Source organism: Anser anser (assembly GCF_964211835.1).
Source record: "Anser anser genome assembly, chromosome: 4".
NCBI lineage: Eukaryota > Metazoa > Chordata > Aves > Anseriformes > Anatidae > Anser > Anser anser.
This window is the reverse complement of record NC_139724.1, coordinates 50,115,695-50,136,451: the sequence shown is the minus strand read 5'-3', so window position 1 is coordinate 50,136,451 and position 20,757 is coordinate 50,115,695. Positions and strand designations below refer to the sequence as shown.

General features: G+C 43.3%; 2 protein-coding genes across 2 annotated transcripts; both read left to right on the top strand.

Annotated features, from left to right (window-relative positions):
* The first annotated feature begins 223 nt into the window (after positions 1-223).
* On the top strand, positions 224-6,924 carry SRD5A3 (steroid 5 alpha-reductase 3). The gene is made up of 5 exons (XM_083835930.1): positions 224-600; positions 3,780-3,931; positions 4,343-4,537; positions 5,913-6,035; positions 6,527-6,924. The coding sequence occupies exons 1-5, from the start codon at positions 398-400 to the stop codon at positions 6,784-6,786; spliced, it is 933 nt and encodes a 310-aa protein (XP_083692056.1). The 5' UTR covers positions 224-397; the 3' UTR covers positions 6,787-6,924.
* A 491-nt stretch (positions 6,925-7,415) lies between these two features.
* TMEM165 (transmembrane protein 165) lies at positions 7,416-17,248 on the top strand. Its single transcript, XM_083835929.1, has 6 exons — positions 7,416-7,668; positions 8,644-8,869; positions 11,396-11,571; positions 12,375-12,557; positions 15,387-15,492; positions 16,312-17,248. Exons 1-6 carry the CDS (start codon positions 7,468-7,470, stop codon positions 16,386-16,388), a joined length of 969 nt encoding a protein of 322 aa, XP_083692055.1. The 5' UTR covers positions 7,416-7,467; the 3' UTR covers positions 16,389-17,248.
* Positions 17,249-20,757: the final 3,509 nt, after the last annotated feature.

Genomic DNA, 20,757 nt, shown 5'->3' with positions numbered 1-20,757 from the left:
AGTGCTCTGTCACCCTCACAGCAACTTTTTCATATTTATACTTTTCATATTCAGCTGAAACCTCCTGTGCTTCAGTCTGTGCCTGTTGCCTCTCGTCCTGTTGCTGGGAAAAACTGAAAGGAGACCGGCTCCATCCTCTCGACACCCTCCCCTCAGATATTTGTACACGTTGATGAGGTCTCCTCCCCTCAGTCTTCTCTTTTCCAGGCTAAGCAGCACGCCCTTGACCCTGCTGGCCACCAGGGCACACTGCAGCCTCACGGCCAGCCCGCATTCCCCCAGGCCTCGTTTCAGTCACGGACCGACACAAATGGCGATATCCGCCTAAAACAGGCCGGGCTGGGCCGAGCCGCGCCGTGCCGCTGGGCGGAGCGGGGCGGGCCGGGGAGCCGGGGCCATGCCGGCGGGGCTGGGCGCCGCCTGGGCGCTGCTGGCCGCCGCCTTCCTGGCGGCGCTGCTGCTGCACCGGGCCCAGGCGGGGCGGCCTGGCGGCGGCGGCACCGCCTCGGGCCTCTTCCAGGACCTCATCCGCTACGGGAAGACCAAGAGCGGCGGCGGGCAGCGCCCCGCCTGGCTGCGCCGCTTCCAGGTGCCCAAGAGGTGAGCGGGGAGGCGGCGGGGCCGTGCCGGGGCTGCGGGCGGTGTGGGGGCTGCTGAAAGCAGCCGCTGCTGAAAGGCTGCTGCGGGTGTAGGGGGGTGTTACAGGTCGCAGGAGAGATAGGGCACAAGCTTCGGGAAGTAGTTCAGTACGCAGTGAAATGCTGTGTTTTCTCCTATTGCGTGAATGCTGTGTGCCTTACGCAACACGTATTTCAATTAACCGCAAAATAGCATATGCAAAATGGAGTGTTAATACTCAGGATATTATTAGAAGCCTAAGTTTGTTTATGTCCTTTTCAGGCGTACTGGGAAGCTGCCCACAGGCACTATGATATGGCTAAGTATATAGGTTCTCATGGGATGCTGATCTGTGAGGCTCTGAAAATCCTTTACTGCAGAGCAGAACATGTTGACGAGTCAGCAGACAGAAAGAAGCACATTGTACTAGCATGCAATTGTTTTGGAAAAGACTTTGAGCGGAAAGATGTATAAAACTCTGCTTCAGATCAGGCTTGCTGAAATCTCAGATGTAAACTGAATGATTCTGAAAATGCATTATATGTTTACTCTCTGTCTGCCTCAGTTTAATGGCTTCTGAGGAGCACACTTATTTTTACAGAGTTAGGCTCAGTTTTTTGAGAAATCATTATTCTCTGTTTATGGATAAGGAACATAGAGATGTCCTGGCTATACGTACAGACTGGAGAGCAGCCCCGCAGAGAGGGATCTGGGGTTTGTGGTTGACAGCAAGTTGAATCTGAGCCAGCAGTGTGCCCTGGCAGCCAGGAGGGGCAACCGTATCCTGGGGTGCATCAAGCAGAGCATTGCTAGTCGGTCGAGGGAAGTGCCTGTCCCGCTCTACTCTGCGCTGGTGCGGCCTCACCTCGAGCACTGTGTGCAGTTCTGGGCACCACAGTACAACAAGGACATTAAACTGTTGGAGAGTGTCCAGAGGAGGGCGACGAAGATGGTGAAGGGCCTAGAGGGGAAGACACAGGAGGAGCGGCTGAGGTCACTGGGCCTGTTCAGCCTGGAGAAGAGGAGGCTGAGGGGGGACCTCATTGCAGTCTACAACTTCCTCGTGAGGGGGAGTGGAGGGGCAGGTGACCTATTCTCCGTTATCACCAGTGACAGGACCCGTGGGAACGGTGTGAAGCTGAGGCAGGGGAAGTTTAGGCTGGACATCAGGAAGAGGTTCTTCACCGAGAGGGTGGTTGCACACTGGAACAGGCTCCCCAGTAGTCACTGCACCAAGCCTGTCTGAATTTAAGAAGAGATTGGACTGTGCACTTAGTCACATGGTCTAAACTTTTGGGCAGACCTGTGCGGTGCCAGGAGTTGGACTTGATGATCCGTATGGGTCCCTTCCAACTTGGGATATTCTATGATTCTATGAGATTTTAATCATGCAGGGTCCATATGCCCCAAATTGGAATAAAAGCCTACTCTCTTGAACCCCAGTCCCATGCAGTATCTGTACAAACCTTCCAGCAAGGCTAGAGCAGGGACCTGGAAGTTTGGCCACCTGAGTGTAGATGTGAATATGCAAACATACTGTGGGATTGCTTTCTGAAACCAATTCTTGATCATAGAATATTCAGAGTTGGAAGGGACCCGCAAGGATCATCAAGTCTGTTGTTGTCTTCTACCTTCAGGTTTTCTTGATAAAATATACCACAGGATACTGATAATAGCATGTTAATATAAGTATCTGAGTGCTGCATGAACAGTCTCTAACAAGGCAAAAGAACTGTTGTGTTAACCAAACACATATTTTCCTGAAACAGGTGCTGAAACAAACAAAGGAGAAGACTTCTCCTGTGAAGACTTCTTAATAGATATTTTTAATAGGATAAGAGAGGGAAATGTGGGAAAAATCCCCACCTCTCAAGCTTTTTATACGTTACTGGGATCTCATTGCTTTGATCACCTGAGATTCTTGACCATAACTAGCCTTTGACTTGAACGTAGGCATGACAGGAGCTTGCAAGTCCAGAAGGACAGGATTGGGGTGCTGCTTAACCCAAAGACCTGATCATCCCTGACATAACTTTGTTATCACTAGCACAGTTTACATATGTAGCTTTCAAAACAAATATTTAAAAAGGTTTTGTGACACAACATATTATTCATGGAAGGGTTATATTGTCATATCTTGGTTATCAAGCTTCTGGTCCCAGAAAATTCCCACAGATGCATTTAGGCTGTGCGGTATCCAGAAGGGTTCATAAAAGCTTTGGTTTAGGTGCAGTGTATTGCAAAGTATGGTATTCTTGAGGTAGGGTCTCATTTGAGTTGACCTTTCTTCAACAAGTTTCTAACCACCTCTTCTTAGGGAAGATGCTATCTGAAGAATGTGGCTTTTTCGGTGAATTGGTCTCAGGCTCTCAACATCTACAAAGCGATTCTGTTACTGCAGTATTGAACCTGTAACCCTGCTGGCTGAATGAGGACAGAAGATCCTGAAAATAACTCGAGACATTTTCTATTTCCACTCATCTGCATCTTATTTCCAAACAAGCATTGTATTTTCACTAGCCCAGACTTTTTAAAACTTTGCTATTCCATCTTGTCAAATGTTCTGATTCATTTCAGGTTGGTTTGGCAAACGCATAACATTCCTCTCTCCTTGAGGGTTGACACGTAGTTACTGTAGTGCTGGATTGCTCTGTAGGTCAGACACATCCCCAGAATAGTTGAGATTGTTAAAAGCTCACCAGCTGCGATGGTCAAGTTGTTCTGGAGCGTGCAAGGAAACTTGCTGGCTTCTGACTTGGCTTCTGTATTGCTGTTGAGCAACAGCATGGAAATGCCCAGAAAATCATTTCAGATGTGCTTTCAGTGGTATAAATTATGAAGAAAATTTCTGTAAATCATGATTATTTGTAAGCATTGAGGAATGTCTTCGCAATGCATGGTTTACACCTTCTCTTGGTGTAGCTACAGTTGCTGAGGTCAGCTAAGTTAGACATATGCTGCCTGTTGTTTCAGGCAGCATTTAAGGGAGGCATGCTAGGCTTAGCCTGCTTGGTACAGCTGAGTCCTGAGTTCTCTGCTAATTGATGGGTGAGACGAAAAGGCATGCATTGACCATCAGACAAGCATGTCCTGCAGCTACATGTCCAGCTAAGGAATGATGAGAACATTAAGCTTAATGAAGATGCTTTTTGTTCCCACAGGTGGTTTACTCACTTTTATGTAGTTTCTGTACTCTGGAATGGCTTTTTGCTGATCAAACTTTTCCAAGCTAAGTTCCTTGGAGCAGTACTCCCACCATGGATTCAGCGCTTGCACAGTGCTTTTGGCAGAGATTTGCAGAACCAGAACACAGGCAAGTATTCCAGCTATTGTGAAGCACCCATATAAATATTACAAAACTGCACTACCATCCTTTGCTGGATAAGTATTCTTTTTGTGCTACTTCATCAGCTGCTCTTAAACTAGGCTCCAGGTGACATTCCTGGAGTACCAAGTCCCTTTGTCATTAAGGTAGAAATCATTCTAATTTACAAATATAATAGCTCTCAGCACTCATTTGAGTTGGGCCATTTTTACCTTCTAGATGTAGTCTTGTGCAATCACTGTGGGCAGCAGTGCCTCAGATGTGCAAATATTTTTCCCAGTGCTAGGTTAGTTTAAAAAGAGGATAAGATTTTGCTGTGGGGAGGGGAAAATCAGCTCTTTTGAAGGGGTAAAATTGGTCCTAGCTATCCCTAAATCACTATTTTTCATTTGCAAGCAGATAGCGAACACTTCTCTGCACTCTTGGTTCTCCTGCTCCTTTGGCTGCATAGCTTTCGAAGACTTGCAGAGTGCCTCTGTACCAGCGTATTTTCCAATGGCGTCATTCATATCGTGCAGTATTGCTTTGGACTTGGTTACTACATTGTTCTTGGCACAACTGTGCTATGGCAAGTGCCTATTAATGTCAGGCATGGTAAGTACCTGCTTAGTTATTACCAAAGTTGCATTTTTTGCTCCCTTTTCTTTCCGTTGTGGCAAACGGTTCACTTGGTTTCATAGAGGGCTTGCGTGAGAAGCGTGTTAATTGGTGAGAAGTAAAAATAACTTACTGGCATAGTCCAAAGTAACTGCACTTCAGTATGTTGCATAATAATCAACTGGTATTACTCACACAGACTCACGCTCGCTCGCTTACTCATTTTTATGTTAACCACCACTGTTGTTCCCTGAAATTCACTGTTGTTCCATCTCATGGTAGATAATACTTTCAGGAGCATTACAGGTCGGTTTTGCCATTAAGATCCATTTGCTTTAAGAAAGAAAATAATTGGTGCCAGTTCTCAAATACCACTACAGAACTCCAGTTGTCAAAATGGAGTTCGCTTTTTTGCTGTGGGCTTTCCTAGTAGGTGGGCCTACTGAGTTGGGACCGTCTTGGCCAACTCCTTTGCCTTCCACTGAGAATTCCCCACTGCTCTGCCTTACATCAGTCAGTTTCATCTTTCCCTTGGTCCTGTAATGTCTGCATTAATACAGCAGTAATTTGAATTATATGACCTACGTCTGCCAACGCATTCCACTGAGTCTCCCAACTCAACTGCTGTTTGCTCCTCTGCACAGATAAACCATGAGCTGCAACACTTCCAGTGGCTGTAGCGCTTCTTCCATGACTGATTTATGGAAAGTGGTTGTTACCAAGTATGTAACTTTAGTGAAGTTTTTAACCGCTTCCAATCACATCAGCTCCAGTTTAATCCGGTTATTTGTAAAAACAACCTTCAGGTCATCTATGAGTAGATAAAATCTTTTTTCATCTGCACACGTTTTCTACTTTTCTCATCGTGTAGATTCTCAGAGATGGTATATTGACATGTACATTGGAGCTGATCCTTAATACAGTGTTTTTGATGGTTTAAGTGTTTTACAGTGTGTGTGGATAGGTGCATGTATCTATATATACCAATCCCTGTGAACAAGACGTACAAGTGTACTTATGTGTTGACCTGAGACATGACAACATCTTTTGTTAGGATGGTAAGAATTATAAACAAAGTTGAATACTGAGGTTTTCGACTGCAAATTACATATCAGTTATACGTAATAGTATACTTCAAGCTACTGGATTAAAAACTAGGTCTTTGATATTTTTAGTGTAGAGCAGTTAAAGGAAAGGCACTAGTATCTGAGTACTTAAATCACACAGGACTCAAAAGCATCTTCCAAGTGATTAGAGGCTCACTACTAGAGTTTTGTAAGACAATAACGTACAAAATAGGCGTGCAGTGTTTTGGGACAGTGCTTGGGAAGGTATTTACTGGCTTTTTATTAATGAAGCATATTTCATTTAGGAAAAGAAAGTTCCGTGCAGATCTGCTGGTATCACGTCTTAGGAATTGTGGTGTACGTTTGGGCCTCTCTTCACCAGCACAGATGTCTTGTGATTCTAGCTAATCTTAGAAAAAGTAAATCAGGTAAGGTGTTTCATTTCTCTGAGCCATTTACTTCCCTACTTTTTTCCTGGTTGTTCCGATAGGCTTCTGTAGCTTCTAACACCTTAAAAACAGTATTTTTTAGTAACTGTAGTGTGGGAGCCTTTGTAAGACTTTCACTAGGTTAAGTGAAGCTGTTTGGAGAAGAGATCGGGCAGCTTGAATGTTCAGAGCTTAATTCGAAGGTCTGGCTTATGCTATCCTAAAGACAGACAAACAGCCACGCTTAGGACTTGTGTCACTCCTCTGAGATGTCACTTCTGTTTCCATGGGGGTTAAAAACAGGCTTCTTTACACTGTATTTATGCAAACAACCAGAGGTGATACCTTATTTCATTGAGAAGTACAAAGCTGAGAGATCAGATGGAGCTGCATGATGATAATTTTAATGAGCGTGTTGTTCTGTAATTGTGAGTAGAAAAAATTGTTTAATGGATATTGTTCTTAACTTACTTCTTTCCGTTTGCTTGCAGGAAAGGTCGTAAGTCTGAGCCACAGTATACCTTTTGGAGACTGGTTCGAAAGAGTTTCTTGCCCTCATTATTTTGCAGAACTCCTCATATATGTGTCTATGGCCATCACACTTGGACTTGACAATGTGACCTGGTGGTTTGTAGTCACGTACGTTCTTTTCAACCAGGCGCTGGCTGCTGTTTTGTGTCACGAGTTCTACCAGAAAAAATTCACCTCCTACCCAAAGCATCGGAAAGCATTTGTGCCATTTGTTTTTTAAAATGTGTCTTCTAAAGTATTTTTTACAGACTGGAAATGTTTTCAATGAGGGAGTGAGCAATTTACATTTTAATAAAGCCACGGTAAAATTGCACATTTTTCTAATTCTAAAATTAAAAGCTGATGATTTTTATGATAATCTGGTGTGTGTTGCTTATTTTTGTGGGGAGATGTAAGGTATATACGTATATCATGCAAGCCATGAAGAGGTTTACTGAAGACCTTAATTAAAATTGAGGAGTAAAGTATATATGTATATCATGCAAGACATGAAGAGGCTTACTGAAGACCTTAATTAAAACTGGAGAGACGCTAATTGAGTCTTTTCTATTTTATAATTACACATTGCACGTAAAACACTTCTTGTTGTGTGGTAAGTGAAAATATTTATCTACGTGAAAACCGTGAAGAGAAGGGCGGGTGCGGGGAATCATTTGAGCCGTATTTCGTGCCTCGTGAGGTATTTAGGCGCGTTTTTATTCCGTTTTTCCCCGTTGGTGGGCGTTCTCGGAGCGCCCTCCCCGTGAGGAAACCCGGCTGAGGGGACGGGGGCGGGGCCCGGCGCAGCCCCTCCCTCCCTCGGGGCGCGGCCGTTGCGGGCGGCGGTTGGGCCGCTCGGCGCTGCCGGTGACGCGGCGCCTTTAAGAGGCCCGCAGCAGCGCCGCGCCGGGCCTCGGCCGCCATGGGCTCCGCGGCGCCGCGCTCCGCGCCGGGACGGCCCCGGCCCCTGCGCCCGGGCCCGACTCCGGCTCCGCGGCCGGCCGCGGCCGCCCTGGCGCTGCTCGTGCTGCTGGCGGCGCCCGGCGGGCTGCTGGCGGCGCCCGAGGAGGAGCCCGGCCGCAACAAGGTGCCGGCGGCGCAGGAAGCGGCGCAGGGAGCCGAGGTGAGGCGTTTTGGGGGGGTGGGGGGGGCGGATTTTAAATCCTGACAGAAAATAATTCGGGGGGCCGTTAGGAGAAACCTAACGGTCAGGGGGTTCCTCAGTCAGATGATCACGCGCACAGGGGGGAAGTTACATACGCACCGCTCGATGCAAGATGGATGAAAAGTTTAAAAATCAAACCCGAGAATGTACAGCGCTGTTAAAAGCACAGAAATTCTGTCACGCTGCGATCCGGCCCTGTGCGTGCATGTGTTCGCTTTCTCGGCCGTCTCCGGTCAAACGTGAACATCAGCCTCCTTGTTTTGGGTCCTGCTTTTGATGATAGGTATCTCAATCTTCTTAAGAAGTAAACACTAATTATTAAGGAGAATCTGGAATGTGCTGGTCAGGTTTGGCCACTGGGAAGTCTGAGAGATGGTTTTCAAGAAACAAAATACACCCAAAAAAGTTTATGCAAACTTGCATAAAATGTTAATGTGGTTGAGATGCTCGGGTTCAGCAAGGGAAGAAAGTGATCCTGACAAACATTCAGAGGACTTCATGTTTCTCCTAAGCTATCATAATTGCTCAGTATCTGTTTGATAAGTTTAATTCTTACTATTTTTATCAAAAAATTGCTAGTTTGGTCGAGCATCATAACATAAATAGGTACGCACTGTAAAGACAGCAATACTGGAGCTGAGCTAAAGCTGCTTTCCCCTTGTTTCACTGTAGCAGTGGTAATAGCCTGCGTGCTGAAGTACTGCCTTAGTAATCAGAGCAGGATCTTCTGGCTGAGAGACTGACTCTTAGTCCAAGGTAGGTGGCCACCAGTAACGTGTTAATGATAATTAATGCTGCACGAAAGGTGCACGCTTGCAATGCCACCCTAGGCTGTATGACATGGCAGGAGAAATACCGAGCTCAGTACTTCCAGGAATCAGATGTTCAAGCCTAGTTAACCCGTCTTCGTTTTGTTTTGTCTCTCCCTTACAGAAAGGGTCCTCGTCTGTTGCTCCAGTTCACCTCGTCAATGAAGAGTCACCTGACAAGACTAATTTGGGCTTTATTCATGCATTTGTGGCAGCTATATCGGTCATCATTGTATCGGAGCTGGGGGACAAGACCTTCTTCATTGCGGCCATCATGGCGATGCGGTACAACCGTTTGACTGTCCTGGCTGGTGCTATGCTTGCCTTAGGACTGATGACATGTTTATCAGGTTAGCCCTCACAGTCTTTTGATTTGTCTGTTAAAATGTACAGGATAAATATGTATTTATCAATACATCTTAACTGAAATTAAATTGAAGGTAGTAGGTATATGCTGTTTGAGGAGGTATATTTCTGTTTTGAGGAGATTCTGAAGGGTTTTCAGGGGGCCGTAGCTCAAATCAAGTATTTAGGTTCATAACTCTAATTAGGTGTTTATACTTCCTAGACATATATATATGCACATAAGGAAAAGGAGTGGAATTGGAAGCCTAAAGTACTTCCTTGGGTTTTGTGCTACTATATTCCTTTCTATTTTTAGCTCCTATTAAATTAGTACATCTAAAGAGAGTGCAGGGGTGATTTTTTTTCCTCCTACGGTGAAAGATTCTTAACACGATGCCAGATTTCCCTCGACTGCCTTGTATCCTCGTATGTGTAGCTGGTTGGAAGCTGTGCAAGTGGAAGATTACATTCTGTCCTGATCCTTTGCGGTGCACGGTACTGACAGAGCAAAGAGCTGGAGGGGAAGTGAGGTGTCAAATGGCGTTTGAGGAACAAGTAGCTCTGGGTGCTTACATAGCTGTAATTATAAAATGGAGCAGCCTTCAGGTATATCAGATGGAGCATGTAGTTTGTTGTATACGTGCTCATTTCTAAATATGCCTATTACAGAAATACTTTAAGTAGCATTCTTTGGTTTATACACTCTGGAGACAGCCGATGAACTGGCTTCAGGCCTCTCTCCATTTTCCAGATGTATAGCCACTGCTCTGTGTTGCTGTATGCATTGCTGCAATTATTGTGGTCTTAGAGCAGTTTCCATTCGCACTGTGTGTAATGGCAGCATTATGAGAGTCTCTGCTATTAGTCACAACGTTCTCTGAGCGTTGTTCCACTGCTGCACTGCTTGCTTCATTTAACTTTATTTAGTATCATAGGTGATGGTGCACCAGGTGTATCTTGTGAGCTCTCTCTGCCATCTGCCCATTACAGCCCTCCCTTTCTGTATATCAAGTCTTCCTTCAAATCTTCCTTTCTTGATGCTTTTCCGTGAAAGCTTTCTTTTCTAATTTCTTCCCTAGTTTAGGGGTTCCCAGCTGTTTTTTTTCTATTCAGACAGGAGCTGCCTTTCTTCCCTCTCTCTGCCCTTGTTTCTCACAAACACAGCGAGCTGTTTTTAGAACTTTCTGGCTTTTGTTTTGTTTCTGTTTTTTCCTACTTAGATTTCATGAAATCCTGCTCATTTAAACTCACTAGCTCCAAACAAGTGTGTGGGTTTGTTTTTTTTATTCCAAGCTGTGCTTAGAAACATTTTTACCCTTGTGATGTAACAAGCTGCCTTACCATTCTGATTATTTCATTGTTTTTGTGCTTTGTGTATGGTAATTAATGCTAAAACCATCTTTCTGTATAGTTCTTTTCATGGCTTTAATACAGTATTTTCAGTCTTTAAAAACAAGTTTAGTTGAAATTCTTCTGTTTGTTTGGCTATGGAACTTACCATGTTCTTATTCATGTGTGTATGTACTATGATCACTGATAGTACAGCCTAACTTTATTTTGGTCTGATAGTCATACTAGGGGTAGAGGCAGTGTGGATGGATTAACTTGCAGGTTGTGTAGTAACTTCTGAACCTGTTTTGAACTAAGGTGGCGTGTAATACGCTTCCATGTAGCTGCACGTGCAGTAAAACAGCAGAGACAATTTTGTGTGTGTGGTCCAAACAGCTGTTTCCTCTTATTTACACAGGCCTTTTATGTCCACAGTGCCTGAATGCACATTTCTTCTTTTTGGTTTGGTTTGATCACCTTTGATACCCATAAAAGTAGATGCTCTGAGATGCTCTGTGGAGATGTTCTTTAGTCTTTGAGTGGGATCAGTGCTTTTATACTAAAGGACAATTGAATTTTGTCACCTTGCATGTTTATGGGGAGTGTGGGGGAGAGAGGAATAGTAACGTGTAAGTATTTGCACTTCGCAAAAGGAGAGATGAGTGAATTCAGGCAACCGGATTATTTGCAGGTTTGTCTAATAAATAAGAATGTATCTTATTCTGACTTTATCTGATAAATAAGACAGGTCTGAAATAAAAAGTGATTGCAAAGAGATGCCATCCAACATGTAGCCATATATATAAAAAGATTTAACTGGTAGTGTATACCATGACTAATCTAACATGGTGATAAATGAAATCTCTTGGCCTGCTTGGAGAAAAGCAGGATTTGTGTAGACCTTAAGTGGAAAGATAATTTTGCTTGGACTGGCTCTTTGGAAAAGCAGCACATCAACTTTGCTTAGTGTACCTCGTCTCTGTGTTAATAGACTTCAGTCTCTAGTATGACCAGTAACAGCTGGAGTTTCTAGAGTGTTGTTGTCTTGCAAAAATAGGAAATGATACGAAACTTTTTTTTTTAAAGCATTCGTTTATCAGTGGAAACTTGAATCTCAGACTTTGCTAGTGAGCATTTTTAGGTATGGGAAAAATAATGATATTTATGCTTAATTTTGAACATACACGTTTGTTTTCTTTCAGTTTTGTTTGGCTATGCCACAACAGTTATTCCTCGTGTGTACACATACTATGTGTCAACTGCGCTGTTTGCAATTTTTGGCGTCCGAATGCTTCGGGAAGGCTTGAAAATGAGTCCGGATGAGGGTCAGGAAGAGCTGGAGGAAGTTCAAGCAGAAATTAAGAAAAAAGATGAGGAAGTAAGTCAAAACTGTCTGTGAATTATGGCTAATGAAACAGTTACAGCTTTCCAGTTGCGGAACAGCAGTGTGTTGGGGGTGTTCAGCCATGTCAGGGATTAGTGAGAGTCTGCACAGCACATGTGTGGCCAGCTGGACAGAAGTGGGCCTCGGGAGGCTGTTTCAGCAGATAATTCTGGTTCTGTGGCATAACCTACTTCTGTGGAGAAAAGGGGTTTTCTCCAGAGAGCCCATTTTTTAAAAAGGCATGTGCTAGCAGGCAGAGGGCATGAACAGTTGCTCTTTTGTCGCTTTCACAGTCAGGTAAAATAGCACTGAGGTTTGTGGTGCTGCAGCAAAGGTCTCTTATAATAACTTTATAAATAAACTGGTCCACTTCTAAGGAATAGTGTGGAATAGTAATATTATTTCTGTTAAGATTTTTTTTGTCAGTTTTATCAAATCCTAATTTGAGAGCCACCGCTTTTGAAGTGGTGTCTGTACCTGTCAGGTTGTTGTACCTGCTTTGGAACAGGAAGGAATCTATAGTTCGAAGTCAGGTATTGTTCCTGTTGTACTCGCAGAGCAGTTACGACCTTTAAGATGGACAAGTGGAAGTTAGAGGTGATTACAGATATATTTGTGTGTATAATAAGCATCTTAAAATGCTGTCTAATATAAATAATATGTTGCTAATGCTCAGTCAGTGGTAATAGCATTCCAGATATTAAATTACTAGCTTTACGGTTTAAGTATTTCATTTAGGTTATTTAGTTGATACTTCTAATCATATATATTGTTTTTTTTCCCCTTGTCCTCTACAGCTTCAGAGAACTAAACTGTTAAATGGTCCAGGGGATGTGGAAACAGGGTCAAGCACCACTATACCTCAGAAGAAATGGCTACATTTTATTTCTCCAATCTTTGTTCAAGCTTTTACTTTAACATTTCTAGCAGAATGGGGTGATCGTTCCCAGTTAACAACCATTGTCTTGGCAGCCAGAGAGGTGAGTGTTGTGGAATGCCCCCTGTGCTTTTGCTGTCTTTGGGTTGCCTGCAGATTAGCGGGGCAGACAAAATATCCTTGCAGGAGGTGTCAGAGTCACACCTGCTGCTTTATTGTGCATTAATGTCACAGCTGTGCTGAGGGAGACCTGAAAATAAAGGCGTCGAGGCTCTGCATATCATTAGAGCTATTGTCGCACGATTAGGATTGCACAGGCATTTCTGAAAGTAGTTGTTTTATATCATGCAGCTGAATACAGCTGTTACTTGGTATCATGTAGAAAGAGATGTTACAGAACCTCTTTCTTTGATCTGTGAGATCATACAGCTTTAACACAGTAGCTTTAAAAGGAGATCTTCCTCATAGCAAACTTAAAACTGTTAAAAAGATACTTTTTAAAAAAGAAATAAATGAATTTGTTATGGTGTACAGAACTAAAATTCCAAACAGCTTTACAGTCAGACTGTAAATGAAATGATACTCAGCATGATGATCAGAATGTATGTAACTGTAATACACTTACAGGAAAGTTAAGGCTTATAGTCAGCCTTTTAATAAACTCAAATAGTTTGCCTGTGCTCTCTCCATTCATTGAGATGATTTACATTTTTTTCCTAGGACTCACGCTTCTTTCAGCAGACTCTCAGACCTTCTCTTGGGGCTGTGTAATGAAGGAGGCTATAATCTGTAGGAACCTCTTGCCTTTATTGCAGTGTAGGGAAGGTGCTTAGAGTTAATGAGGCAGGGAACAGCAGAGGATGATCTCATTGTTCAGGCAGCTACATGCTATCTTGGGGAAATTAGGAATTATTACTACTGCCTCTGCCAAAGTTCTTATGAAGTATTGGGTAAGTTGCTTAAGCCCATCCTGTCACAGGTAGTTGTTGAATTCTCTTTTGCATTTTTCTGAGCGTCCTGTTAGGAAGTGTCAGTTGGACTCTGGTGTGATTTGTGAAGGTGCTGAGCATTGCAACTAAAGTTTGTGGATGTTGAGCTTTTAACCGATAAAGTGGTTCTATAAGTGGTATGAAAACAAGTACTACAAAAATGAATTCGAGATGTCTTAATCATGACTTTCAAAACCAGTGAATGATTGTGATCTGGATCTCCTCTTATGTTATCTGTGGGATTGTTTTTATACCCCTTTCGTAATGTATTCAGGTGAATTCTTTGTGAAGTACTAAGATATGTAGTAGAAGTATTACAGAAATGCTTACGAGGAAAAAAATTATACAGAGATTGTGAGTAGTGTGGTAAATCAGCTGTGACCATACATTCTCCAACGAACTGAAAGCAAAATGCTCTGACTGCTCATTAAGTGAGTAGTGTCCATCCTGTCACGAGTGAAACAGGGTTCCTTTGGAGGGGGAAGAAAAGTCATAATTTAAACTGTCTCAGTGCATAAAACAGGAGAAAGATTTAAGTCTGTCTTAATGAACCTAATCCTGAAAAGAGTCCTTAAGAACTTAATTTAACACCTTAATAGTTTCCTGCATATAGGAAATGTTCATCAGTCTAAGTGTTTGAAAGGGAAACCAAAGAAATTCTATCCCATCATGTTAGACTGACTTTCTTGGCAGTATCTGAGCACTTCTGCTACTGAAGATACTACGCTAGTGGAAGTCATAAATTATTATCTCCAGGGACCGCAGTCAGGAATGGGGTAGAGGGAGGGCACGATCCACCTTTTGCTAGAGGGCTGCCGACAGCATAGAAACGAGGGGTTCCAGGAATATTTGATTCTGTTTCCAATTATGGAGGCAAGTGTATTCTGCTGGCTCAGCTCTACTTCCCTCCTGGGCTTCTTAGTCAGTAGCTTTCTGTTCTTTGTCCACTACTCTGTAGCTTCTCTCACTAGCTTCTGGTTTTTGATCAGTTGGTGTTTGTTTTCTTCACATCAGATCACCTCCTGGACAGTTTTCCTGTTCCTCTGTTAGAGGCTTCATGTGTTCCTCGTGTGGAGGCAGTAGCTTTTTCTGCTCTCCGAGCTGGAAGTCTCACTTTCCTTCCTGCAGGAGAGATTTGCAGAGGACTCGACTCCACTTTCCTTAGTGCAGCAGAAAATCACGCTCTTATCTAGCCTCCTTTATCTGTCATTAAAAGATTTGTTTTCTCTTTCTAATGCTGAGTCTTCTGTTCTGTGAGGCTTTTAATATACATGCTGCCCTTAACTGTGCAATTTGTAAGCAGATCTCAAACGTCTTTAAGTAGTAATTTGTTACTGCAGTGAGAAGGTGCTCATTATGCAAAGAGGTGAAAGCATTTGTTGACAATACATTTTGAAAGCAGTTTGTTATCCTCCAGAGAGAAATTTTATCCTACTCCCCACTTGAGTTGATTTGTATTTTGGGGGAGGGAGCTGCAGAATAGAGCGCACTCTTGTGAATCTGGACAAAGGAGTTGGAATGTTTTAGCTAGTGGAAACATTCATTTGCAGTTCATGAATTATTTTTTTCCCCGTTCTTTATAATTAGGTTGGTGTTCCTTCAGCTGATGCATATTGTGTTTCTCAACAGCTGCCACCTTACCTCTAGAGGTTACTTAAATCACTCTGCTGTACTTAAACATTTGTGGATCTATATTTAACCACTTAAAGATGCTTCTTGGTTGAAACATCCCACATTAGTCACGTTTAGATTTAAGCCTGTCTCATGAGCTGAAGTATACTGCTACTGTTCTTTAACACAATGATAGATGCTGGAGCAGAGTGAACACGCTTCATCCTGCCTAACCAAGCAGCCAAGTTGTGGTCCTGTCATGGTAGGAGCTTGTCATGGGACTAGTAGGCTTTCAGTTGCACTGATGTTTCCCTTTTGTCTTTTCTCCTCAGGATCCCTACGGCGTGGCAGTAGGAGGAACAGTGGGACACTGTCTGTGCACTGGTTTAGCAGTTATTGGAGGGAGAATGATAGCACAAAAAATTTCTGTGAGGACTGGTAAGTGAAAACTCATTCCAACTGAAAAATGTATTAATGCTGGTAATGTCTATAATGTCAATAGTTACATGCTTGGGAAGAGTGTTTCTTGAAACTTCTGTGAATTCCTTCTGGGGTTTGGGTCTGTGTGCTTCCTGTAGTTCCAGAAAAGGTGAGGGGGTGGTGGGGTAAACATCTGCAAAAGGCTAAACGCATATTCTGCCTCCTTTGTTAAGGCAATAGATGATAGACACTAATCTAACAATGATTTAATGTGCTCTAAATAAGCTCAGTGTGGATCTATGGCTGTAGGAATGGCCTTATTAGGTTAGACCAAATACCCATCTAGCCCGTTAGCTTGTTTGGAGTGGTAAAATGGGCCAAAAGCAGTGATATTGCCCAGCCTCCAGCAGCTTGTGGCGCTGTAAGCAGTTAATGGTTTTCATACAGTCTCTTTCGATATAGTTAAACTGTTCTAAAAATGCTAATCACTAATATCACTTTTAACTGATGACTTGCTCCAGCTTGAGAATATTGGATCTTAATTTCCTCCATATAGCCAAATAACAGTAGGAATCAACCTCTCTTACACGAGCTGAAGTAATACAAGTCAAACAAAGCTTCCTTTTAAGGACCAAAATATATTCTTGTAAATAGAATTAGACAAGGGGGTGGCACATGGACATCCTGACATTGAGCTAGAAATAAAGTCTACTGTTTGCAGCATAAATTGTAAAGTAAGATTGTTTTGGGAATCAGACGTCTTACAAATAAATAATGTGTCATGGAAGATACTTATCTTTCTCGGTATCTAATTTCTTTTTTATTTTTCCTTTTCAGTGACAATCATAGGAGGCATTGTCTTCTTAGCTTTTGCATTTTCTGCACTATTTATAAGTCCAGACTCTGGTTTTTAAATTTTCTCATCACTACAGAAGAACAAGGATTGGAAGCATCAAGCAGCTATCCTTGTGTGGTTTTGTATATAATGTACAGAATTAGAGTTAAACAAGCACTGAAGATGAGACACTGAACTTTTTATAGCAAATGATCTGTGGGATTGACGCATTTATGGACAGCTTCTGCGGTGGAGATCTGCTTACTGTCTGGTTGTATATTCAGTGGTGCCTGCTCCCTTGGCAGGATTTGCGCGGCTCTCTTGTTTGCTGGACCTGGCTCAGCTGAGTTTTGAGGACCTACATCAGAAATGTCGAGGCTTCTTTTTTTTCTTCTGTTACACACTCCCACCTCTCTTCACGAGCTTGTTCTTAAGTCTTCTCTGAAGCAGACCACAAGTGTTTTGTTCCATATTGCTTTAACAAAGCATTAAAGAGAAAACGGCTGACTCCCTCTTCCGAGGACTTGGGTTCCAGAATGTGCCTGAGGCTGGATAATCTAAGCAACAAGAAGCCTGGGAGCAGTTCCTATACCATTGAGTGGCCAAGCCACCAACAGAGCATTTTATAAATTTAATTTAGAGGGCAAACTTCTTAATCAGGGATCTATATCAGGAAATCGGTGTCTGGTGATTAACAACCTACCATGTTTGATATGCAAGCTGTCTGAAGCTAATATTATTTGACTTTTTTTCTCCTTTTTCTGAATTTTAAAACATTAAGGTATGTGGAAAATAATGCAATGGTCCAACGTAACGATATTCCATTCCCAGGATTGAAAAATAATGGAATTCTTAGATTTAGATGTGTTCATATTTTTCTTTTTAGGAATAGAAATGTAATCTGGAGGAGTATTAATAAAACATAGTGTCTCCATTTGAGTTATTTTCAGTATTGTTTTTGACAGTTCCCATAATTCTTGCCACAAAGGTTAAAGTAATGGTTATGTATCTAAGGCTGGGAAAGTTTATAAATTTATTTTGGATACTGTTATAAATGCCAGTTATAAAGACTTTAAAAATGTTGACAGCTTAAGATGTGTGGATTACTGAAACATGCTTTTCTCTGCTTTTCAGTGCCTGTTTGGGTTCTGAGCCAATAGCTTAAATAACCCACTGAGAGCTATTCAGTAGCAGTCCTGTGAAGTAGAAGATATGGTTTCTAATGGTATCAATCTGCCTTTTACTGAAGCTGAAGCAAGATGCAGCCTTGCAGATCTGACCATTCAATGTGTAGCTTGAGAACCGAGCATTAGCAGTCCTTCCCTTGGGTTTCTCTGCCAAGAGACAGACAGCACTTAGTGCCACCTTGCTGGAAATCCAAGGCTGTAGCAGCTTGCTACCTTTCATGCACAGCCGCATGAAAATGGGTTACAATTTCAGGCTCCAAGCCTAAATGTTCATGCCTTGACCTGAATGAAGGATGTGCTGGCAGTGCCCTGGTTAGTTTCTGGGTGATGTGCTGTGTTGTTTAGTTTGAACCCAACATTAGCCAGTCACTGCAGCCTGCTCTCTCCCACACCCTGGAAAGGTGCTGTCGGCAGTGTGTTTAAACTCATACCTGCAGGGGATGTGTCATGCAGGTTGTGTCAAAACAGGGAAGGAACAGGGAACCCAAAGCAGGGAAGAGCCTGAACTTTTAACTGCTTGCTGGACAGCTGCTTGTTTTATTACCCCAAAGTGGTGCTGGATTACAGCGTGTTTGTAAAGTAATTATGGTGCTGCAGGCTGCTGCTCATCCTGCCAAAAGCTCTTGCTCAAAAGACAAAGCCGAACTAGCTGGCTGGGTTCTCATGTAGAAACTTTCCAATCTTTAGATGTGTCGCTTAAAGCTGTTTTGGCATTAAAACAATTATGACCAACAGAAAAACGAAGCTATTTAATATGGTGTTTGTAGAGGTGAATGTGAAGTTGCAGAACACATCTAGGCAACTTCTGCATTTAAGTTTTACTGTTACAGACTTGTACGTGATGCAAAGTACTGCTTTTGACCACTGTCTGGCTGCTATCTAACAATAGGCAGGTAAGAGTTCAGTCTGAATAATGGTCCTACTGGTTTTTTGTTTGTTTTTTGTACAAACACAGACTTATGCTTAGGAATCTATTATAAAATTAAACAGGTTCTGAAAAGTCAGTAAAAGTTTTAAAAGGCACTTTTGCAGTTGCTACTAACTACAGTGATTTAATGTTGTCACTTGCCTGCTGGAATTCTTCACAATTCAAAGAATCCGGTGCAGCCTCATTACGGTGTCCCTGAGCCTGCTGAAGGTGATCGAAGTTCCCAACTTATTTTTGGCAGCACTGTGTTCGCTGCCCTGTCCTCCCACATCGCCTCGTAGTGCTCGGACCCCAGCCGTCTCCCTCGACTGTTGGCTCGGACCCCAGCCATCTGGCTTGCGTTTTTGGCTGGTTCAGGGGCTGGGATTTTGGCAGCTTTCATCACTGCTTGCTCATCCTACTAATACACTGCCGTCAGGGGTGTGTGGCACTGTTCCATCCCGAAATCCCGGTACACTCCAGATACAGGTAATATCTTCGTGTGTGTGTGTCTATATGGATAGATACAAAAGATACGACACCTGTGGTGGCTTACCCTTTAAGGGCAGTCTGCATCATAAGCTTCTAAATGTTGCTAAAGCCTTTTCTTCGCCCATGCTTTCCTTAAAGGTGGCAGGTGTCAATCGAAGAGGTGGGTATGCTGCTGGCGAGATGAAGTAAATCTGCTTACTGCAGCTAAAACATATTTTGGGAGACAGGTCACTACTGGGCTAAAATACCCTGTGTGGGAGGTGTTGAAGGCAGAACCCGAGATGATGCAGACTGGTGCTGCAGCGACTTGAGATGCCTTGTGAATTCAGAGGGTGAGGAGCTGAAAGGTAACATCGTGGCGTGTGAGATGCTGACGTGCAAGCAGTCATTCCTGCTCTCCCCCAACCTGTTCCCTTACCTGCCCCCAGATTTGGCAGAAGTTACTGATCTCTACTTAGAAAAACAAACCTTATCACTGTCTTGCAAGTCCCCGTGCCAAGCACTAAAGAACTGTGTGTCACGTCTGAATGAGTGGTAGCTCGTTTGTTGCAACTTTGTCTTATTTCCTCCTTCAACACAGTAAGTTGTAATGTGTTTAACAGTGGAGTAGCGCATATGAGAGTGGATTACTTTGCCTTTTCTTGGAGTTCCTGATGTGACAAGTTGTTTACCAACTCGCAGGAGTGCTCAGGCTGTGAGTTAAAGCACCAAGGGGGGGGAGGTTGAGATGTTACATTTATAGAGATGCCCAAGCTATGGAATTTTAGCCAAGCACTTCTTGAGGAGGGTGGAGGCAAAATGTGGGGTAAGAAATCACATGAAGTTACCGAAACACCAGAAGTCATCTTCCTTTCAGTTGTGTTAGAAGTACTCAGTAGTTGGTTTTAAAGTTTTGTGGATTGATGTACTTTTTCCTTATAAGCAAGAAGAGTAAGATCAGCAAGGAAAAAAGCATGGGGAATAGTCAGAAGTGCCAGGTGTGGTTCTGTTTTACTGCTCTCGGCTACATCAGCGTGCTCACGTGGAAGGGGATCAAACAAGTGCATGTCGGTGCAGTCCTGCAGTGGCAGCGCTTGACCTGCTTGCCGATGGGGAGGAGGAGCCCTTTGCAGGGCTTCCCTGTCAGTTCCAGAGGCATTTCCCTGTCGGCTTCTGAAGCAGGAGCTTGCATCTCAAGACTGTGTGCACACTTAAAGGTGTGTGCTGCCTGCAGCTACTTGTTTCTAGGCTTGAACATTAGAAACAAAATTGGTATGATAGAGGCTGTTGTACTGGGATTAAAAAAGTCCTCAGTCAAGTTTAAAATGAGAGAAAACTGTTTGCTGCTTGTTGTTTTCCAGGGTGCTTACTTGTTCACAATCCTCCCTGCGTTGCATGTGGCAAAGTGCAGTAAGCAAAGATTAAGGTAGACTTGTAATCTCCAGTCCTGCCAGTGCAAAGTTGTTCAGAAGAAACCTGGTGAACCAAAGTACAGGTCCAGTCTGACAGCAAGCCCGTTCTTAGGGCAATGCAAACGGGTGTGTATTCTGGGCTGCTGCCTGGGGGTGTGACAGGCATGTACTGACTAATTCTGCAAGTCTGAAAGCTGGCCAGGGGCAGGCTGTGTAACTGCTCCAGTCCTGGCACCGTTACTCACAGTCCTGTACGCTAAAATAGCTCTCGGCTCTTGAATGAAGAGGACCCTGTGGTTTCAGCCTTGTGCAGCCAGTTATCCTCAATTATTTGCATGGCTCTGGCTGTCATGCAGAGGCATTTGCCATGCTGGCGTGGCGTTTTTCCACAGCTCACCTTGTACTGTCCCAAAAGTCGGCACTCTTGCTGAGTTGCTGCTGATTTTATTGCTAAACTTAACCTGTAATACT